The sequence below is a fragment of the Limulus polyphemus genome, unplaced genomic scaffold (assembly GCF_000517525.1).
Source record: "Limulus polyphemus unplaced genomic scaffold, Limulus_polyphemus-2.1.2 Scaffold955, whole genome shotgun sequence".
NCBI lineage: Eukaryota > Metazoa > Arthropoda > Merostomata > Xiphosura > Limulidae > Limulus > Limulus polyphemus.
In genome coordinates this window covers 299,851-307,652 of record NW_013666565.1, presented here as the reverse complement: position 1 = coordinate 307,652, position 7,802 = coordinate 299,851, and the positions used below count along the sequence as shown (strand labels likewise).

The 7,802-nt window shown below is 32.8% G+C and overlaps 1 protein-coding gene across 1 annotated transcript in view; it reads left to right on the top strand.

The window, feature by feature from the left end:
• The first annotated feature begins 4,216 nt into the window (after positions 1-4,216).
• Positions 4,217-7,802, top strand: part of LOC106461428 — a 6,408-nt gene continuing 2,822 nt past the window's right edge. The window contains exons 1-3 of the mRNA XM_013921247.2: positions 4,217-4,344; positions 6,427-6,831; positions 7,330-7,648. Coding sequence (XP_013776701.1) covers positions 4,293-4,344; positions 6,427-6,831; positions 7,330-7,648 — 776 coding nt within the window. The 5' untranslated portion in view covers positions 4,217-4,292. The remainder of the gene's footprint in view (positions 4,345-6,426; positions 6,832-7,329; positions 7,649-7,802) is intronic.

Below are 7,802 nucleotides of genomic sequence, written 5' to 3'. Positions count from 1 at the left end.
TATAAGAAAATAATTTACTGGTTAATCCCATTATTAGTTGATAAGGAATAGCTCTGGAGTTGGCCGTGGTTAGTGTTGACAAGCTTGTTTGTTTGTTTAAAGTTATGCATAATGGGCTGTCTGTGCTCTGCCCACCACGGGTATCGACACCCAGATTCTAGCGTTGTAAGTCCGCAGACATACCCCTGTGCCACTGGGGGGGGGCAGGAAATTGTTTAAAATGATTGAAAAGTAATATAAACTGTACATGTAACTTATTTCTATAATAATAATGATGTATGTAAAAGTGAAAGAAATCTGTATATTATAATTAACCCTAACAAATTATGTTTGAGAACATCGAAAGGTTTTATGTGTGTGTATATAAATATATAATGGTTGAGCCAGTGGTGCAAGTAGAAACTTGGGGCCTAGGGAGGGGGGCTGGCGGGCCATCGGCTGATTACACCCTCTCTTCTGTTGAGAGTTGAACTTAAAGAAAATGTTATAAATGGATGGCATAAACTAAGATTGGTAGTTCTTTTGTTTGTTTGTTTGTAGTTAAGCACGTGTATACAATAAGTTTATTTAAATGAAATAAACACCGTTCGTCAGACCTTTTTTCGGGAATTTTCGGCTTTTAATTTTCCTTAATTTCTTGCACATTTCTCAGAAATTTGCCCAAAAGTTTTATGGAGGTTTAATATCCAATGACAAAGAAACTAAAGCAAATTATTTTTTGAACTTCGACTTAGCAAAACATTAATTATCCCAGGAAAAAAAAATGTTTTGTTAAATTTTTATCACAGTTCACAAGACACAGATCCCCCAATGGGTCAGTGGTAAGTTTACGGATTTACAACGCTAAAATCTGGGGTTCGATCTCCCGTGATGAACAGAATGCAGATAGCCTATTGTGTAGCCTTGTGCTAAAACAAGCGAAACGGAGGGCACGGAAAATGTATCATAGATACTACATTATAGTATCTTTTTTTGCCAAGAAATATTTTATAATAAACATAATGATACTTTTGTTATAAAACAGAGTAATTATAGCATTATATAATGATTTCAGGAATAATTATCAATTGTCTGTATATAGTTAGAAAGGGAATAGAAATAAAATAAAAACCAGCAACATACAATTTACGTTTGTTGGTGAGGTATTGACATCTATTCATGTCCCGAAATTCGACAAGAAACAGAATTGTTACTGTTAATTGTCAAGGCCGTTTGCTACTTTCGTTGCCTTGTAATAGTAACAAAAAATGATATAATTAGGTCAAAAAAAGCTCAATATATGACTATAGCCAACTGGGGATATAGAAATTACTCGGTCAACATCATGACCTATCGCTAATGGCCTCATTTCTGTCTCTCTTTTTTTAATACCGATTGAACATCTAAGTTTACTTGAAGGCATTTTTAAAATTAACTTATGATATACATTCATATTTAAAAGAAAATAACAGTTTACGTATTTTCATTACAATTGAAATAATTCCTTAATTCTTCTACTTATAATTAAAATACGTAACGATATTTTTTCTTCTATTGCGAATTTACTAAGAAAGAGGTATACCAGTTGTAGGTTGCAAGTAACTTTATATGTCTTGCAGAAAGAAAATATTCGTTAATGAAACATGTATAATATGAAATCGGCCAGAATTGCTTCACTTTCTTCCTTGCAGGGACTACTTAGAGCAGTGTGTAGAGTTTTTATAGTCATTTCATTTGAGTCCCAGGGAGGGGGGCTGGCGGGCCATCGGCTGATTACACCCTCTCTTCTGTTGAAAGTTGAACTTAAGGAAAACGTTATAAATGGACGGCATAAGCTAACACTGGTAGTTCTTTTGTTTGTTTGTTTGTAGTTAAGCACAAAACTATACAATAAGCTACCTGTGATCTATCCACCACGGAGAATCGAACCCGGGATTTTAGCGTTGAAAGTCCGTAAAGTTACTGTTGGCCCACTAAAAGATAAACTAGAGATAAAATTTCATTACGGTTCCTATTTCTAAATAAACATTCTTTATTGTCTTTCATTTCTAAACTTATTCATAGACAATGTGCTTTAATCTGCAGCTTGCATTTTGCTTCTTCACTGTTTCATTGTGTAATTAAGATGTTGTTTTAATCATAATTTATTTTTTGCAATAGGTATACCTTAATAAACAGCTGGGCTAATTTTCAATCGATAAAATAAAATAAGAAAGATATTACATCATTTATTTAGAGGTTACTCAAATGAAATGACTATAAAAACTCTACACATTGCTCTAAGTAGTCCCTGCAAGGAAGAAAGTGTTTAATTAACGAATATTTTGTATAGAATATGATATTTAATTTTTTTTATGCAGAGATAGACTAATAAAATGATTAGTAATAGAATTTTTTCAAACGTTTTCCACGAGTGGTCCCTCGGTGGGACAGTGGTAAGTGAAATGAGTTACAATTCTAAAATCCGGGGTTCGATTCCCTGTGGTATACGAGCAGCAGATAGCCCAATGTGGTTTTCCTCTAAAATAAACTGACCAAACTTTGACGAGTGAAGTTTTTATAGAAAGTTTAAAACAATTTTGTTTCTCATCTGTAGAAAAATTTATTCAAGATCTTGAATAGATATGACACATTCTAATATATATAAGCCGGATGGAAAGTACTCATTATTAAGTTTTCTTGATTTTCCTTCACATGAATACTACTTTCCTTTCCTCAAGGTAAACTGCTATGGCCTCCGTATAATTTGTAGGAACTGGTAGATACAACAGAAAATATAAACTAACAATTTTTTTTCTTCATTCAGTAAACGTTTCTGTCTTAGTAAGCTGCAAATGTTATTGTGTATCCAATCATACTGATACTCCTGTCAGCCCCCCTCCCTGGAACTCAAATGAAATGACTATAAAAACTCTACACATTGCTCTAAGTAGTCCCTGCAAGGAAGAAAGTGAAGCAATTCTGGCCTATTTCATATTATACATGTTTCATTAACGAATATTTTCTTTCTGCCAGACATATAAAGTTACTTGCAACCTACAACTGGTATACCTCTTTCTTAGTAAATTCGCAATAGAAGAAAAAATATCGTTACGTATTTTAATTATAAGTAGAAGAATTAAGGAATTCTTTCAATTGTAATGAAAATACGTAAACTGTTATTTTCTTTTATCTGTACTTGAAATGCCAATTACAATTTACTGACTACTGACAAGTACATTTGTATATAATTTGTATAAAACCCAACACAAATTATTTATCCGTCCCTAATTTAGAAATGAGAAGACTAGAGAGAAGACAACTAGTCACTAGCATAAACCACCAACTTTTGGGCTACTTTATATCACCAGATATTGGGATTTGACTGTCACTATTATAGCGCATCCACGGCCCCACAGTGCGGAGTTCTTGAACTTTGAATATCATTAAAGTAATCAACCCATTCTTACACAACTTTGTGATTAAGAAACATATAATAAAATAAAACTATTTGTGTTAAACGTCAACTTCACTAATAGCGTATGAATTTAAATCATCTTTAACAAGTTTCTCGAGTGCTCATCTCAACAATCAAATAATAAAAAAACGAGTGTTACTTAGTCACACAGTTCATAGTGCAATGTGTTAATTGGCTGTACAGATGGGGATATTTTAAAGTATCACCAGCTTGAAGTTATTTGAATCGGAAATAATTCTGTGAGATAGTAAATTAGATGCTTTTTCATTCAAGGACTTTTCTATTTTAAAACATTATTAGTGCAAAAAACAAAATTACTATACATATTTTGCGTTATAAACAAAACATTTGATCCTTTTATAAGATATGATCTACAAGATTTGAATATTCCACACAAATAATTGCACAAACATATAATGAACTATCTTACACATAATTAAACAAACCAGACTCGAGCCCTTCTTTCTTCGTGCTGTTAGAGTTACATAACATCTCATCACGTGACAATTTAAAACTTTCAAAAGTTTTCAGTTCAAGTTTTCACTCAAGATTTTGTTTACGAAGATTCACTTGGGCTATAAGTACGTACGCACATTGTGACAATAGATAGTTTTAAACTGTCGTGTACTTCCATCTTAGTTTTCATTGTAGTTGATCAACTGATTGGTTGTTTTCTTTCAACGTCAGCAATTTTTTTTTAAAGCAACACGAGGACTAGCGAATCATGGCGAAGAGAAACTAAGTTGTTTCTTTTGCTCAATTGGCTGTCTTGTCTGCGAAGAAGTAGGCGAATATATAAACGAACGGCCTGTAAGTTACCCATTTACACCAGAGTTTATCCTTAAAGCTGCCAAACATGAGATCTTGTATCCTGGGATTGTTTCTGTTGTCACCCTTGTTAATCAATGGTAGGTAGTCGTTCAGTATAATGTCTCTTACTAAAATAACAAAAACTCGTGAATCGTTCTTTGTAGGTCGAATTTTACCCATATAATATTAATCATTCTGAACGGTAAGCCTCAGACTGATGTCTTGGGGTGTATATTTTGACTTTTTTTTACATTTTCTAAAATAGTTATTAAAATAAAATAAATGAAATACGTAGACATGTATTACTTCAACCTAATATCATCACCTAATCATGCACATATATATGTATATATATAAATATATGTATCGGCAGAGAAAGTAATCAATTAATGTGTATAATTTTCTTAGAAAAACCTTTTGCGTATAAATTATTTTGGTGTATACATGTATAGAACTTTATTTTTTTTCTTTACTTGAGACTTTTTAACACTTAAGTCAAAAGATATAACTGTTATTGGTTTGATGTTACATGATTACATTTCTGTAGCGATATCAGTTTGGCAATAGAACGGTAATCCTGATAACTCTATTGTGATGTTTTACACTGGACCGAAAGTTCTGCTGAAATAATTTTACTGGATCATCCTGGGTTATCATTTTGCAAATGAAACTGGAGTGTGATTAGCAACTGTTGACAGGATAAAAAATATTCTTCTAAGTTTGTATATTTTTTCGAGAAAATGACGATTTGACTACAAAGTCAAAAGTAAAAACATAACAAAAAAGAAACTTATTGTAAACCAGATGTGGGCAGAAATGATTTTTTAAGTTTTTTAGATAAAATGACGATTTGAGAGCGACGCCACTAAAAAATCAAATCATAATATTTTCAATGTTTTTATCCATTAACGGGAATATCTCTTCGGGGTGACTGAAAGCTAATGACTGATCTCTGACCTATTTTTTTTAACCCCTTCAGTTACTTAAAAATTAAGAATCATTTAGGTTGGTTGATAATGAGGGAGGCCCCAATGACGAACTCGTGATAGTCTCGCGGTCTAGAAGATAAGCTGCAACAAACCTGTAATCTTACCAGGACGAGCAAACTGAAGCCCCCCCCCCCCGGTCACCCACCTATTGCTCTACCAGTTTGGGCGTCCCACTTGTTAGCAGAAACCGGTTTTACTACTAATATAATTCTTGGCCCATTTCTAAGAGTCAGCATGTTGACGTTAGCATGGTTTATCTTTTGGCTGAGTGCATAGGTTCGCGAGACTTATGATATAAGTATCAGTGATACAAAGAATTCACCTACACCCTGCCTTGAAATACCTTTTGAGACCAATGAAGAACTGGTTGAAGATAACTTGACATTCATAAAAGTGAACACCTGATTATTTAGAAAACGGAAAAAATGAGTTAATCAATCACTCAAGTGTACACCCTTCGTAATAAATTAACGATAGTAAACAAATGAAAAAACAAACACCAGAAAATAACCCATTCTGTCAAAAGTAATTTAGACTAGAAAATACATATGTGTCCCACAGTAAACAATCAATAAAATACGTAATTAAAAAATAAAAAAGGTACAAAATCAATTATATTTCTCAACTAAAGAATTTCCATAGCCTCAATTACGCTGTCATATTGTTTCACAACATCTGGAAGCAGTCCACGATTCTTGTCTCAGCCAATGTATCAAATTGGAATAAAAGTAATGATTTGTAAAGTTCAGGTATTTGTTGAAGTAAGCTTATTAAAAATTAAATTAGATATATGTTCGTGTGCTTGTTTTAACTAAATAGCCCATAACAGACAGATATCTCGTTAGTATAATGTCAATACCGTATTTATTCTGTTTCAGAAGCTACAGGCTATCTCATGGAAATACACAATACATCTAATATCGCTTCGATGTATTCACAACCTTAAAATTTATTTATACATTTACTGCATTATTAAATTAAGATTAGATATCATTCCAGTATTGAACACATTTTACTCTGAAATTAATGATTCTAAGAAAATGAATTCGAGGTTTACACTTGCACAAGTCAAACACTTGTGTTAACTTATTTTTGTCTTCTTTTAAAGTGATATTTCAAAACAATGAGCACAAAGTATGTTGTTTCATCATATATTTTGGAGCTGTAATGCTTCCGTTCTTTACTTTCCAGTAACAGCAGTATCGATCGTCAAAAGACAAATAGAGGGTGCTCCACTCCGAATTAGCCAAAATGATGCAGAGGTGTGTAAAGACAAATCTCCAAGAGAATACTTTCGTCTCTCGTCAGATAAAGATTGTCGAGAAGTCATGAGATGTTCTTCACAGGGTTTACAAGTTTTGAGGTGTCCTTCTGGACTTTTTTTTGACATAGAAAGTCAAACATGTAATTGGAGAAGTGAGGTTAATAACTGTGACCAAGTTGAAAAGAGAAAACTAGCCACACCGCTTTTCGCCACCAATGAACCAATATGTAGTGGTAATCAACTAGCATGTGGAAACGGTGATTGTATGGAAAGAGAACTTTTTTGTAATGGTATTCCTGATTGTTCCGATGAATCAGATGAAAATGCTTGTAGTAAGTATTCTTTATTTTTACAGAAATAATTGCATCAGTAAACCTAATATTACTATTTTTCAGAATTATTTAATGAAGACGACAAACAACTACAGACAAAAAATGTTTACTTACTTGTACCCGACGTTTTTTATGTTATTATTATAATTTTCTCTATTTTTATGATCAACGACTCTAAACTGTTGGATTATACTTGTATCATGTATCACGTACATTTTTCAGTTATATTGTTGTAGCTGTATTTCGTTTTCGGGTACTGAAATTTAAAATCAATATGGTAACCAGTGACGTTCATAGACCCTTGATAAAGTAAATCTAATATGTCAATTTTCGCCTTACTTTTATTATATCATCCCTATATATATAATTATTTACAATCGAGAGAGGACAATAATTAATGTTTTAACTCAGTGCTTCGTTGATTTGTATTTTATTAATACAAATATAGTGTTTGGTTAACTGTTTATACTTACTAGCGCTGTTCTTTCAATGATTTAGCTGAACACGATCCAAACAGAGCACCACCTTGTGATCAGAGCCAGTGTATTCTTCCTGACTGCTTTTGCTCTCCTGACGGCACCCAAATTCCCGGAAAATTAGAACCAAATAACATCCCTCAGATGGTAACCATCACTTTTGACGACGCTGTCAATATTAACAACTTGGACGTTTACCATGATATTTTTAAAGAAGGTCGTAACAATGCCAATGGCTGTTCTATTAAAGCCACGTTCTTCGTTTCTCACAAGTATACCAACTACTCTGCTGTACAAGAGTTACACAGGAAAGGTCACGAGATAGCAACTCATTCCATCACGTAAGAAATATTTATTCGCTTTATAATTGATTTCTGATAATATAAGAATATAGAAGAATAGATACATTTGGATACATTTTTATTTCAGAATTTCGTATAAAGTTTTAAAGTGAAGTTGCAATGTTTAATTGGTATGTTGTGTCGGTTTCATTAC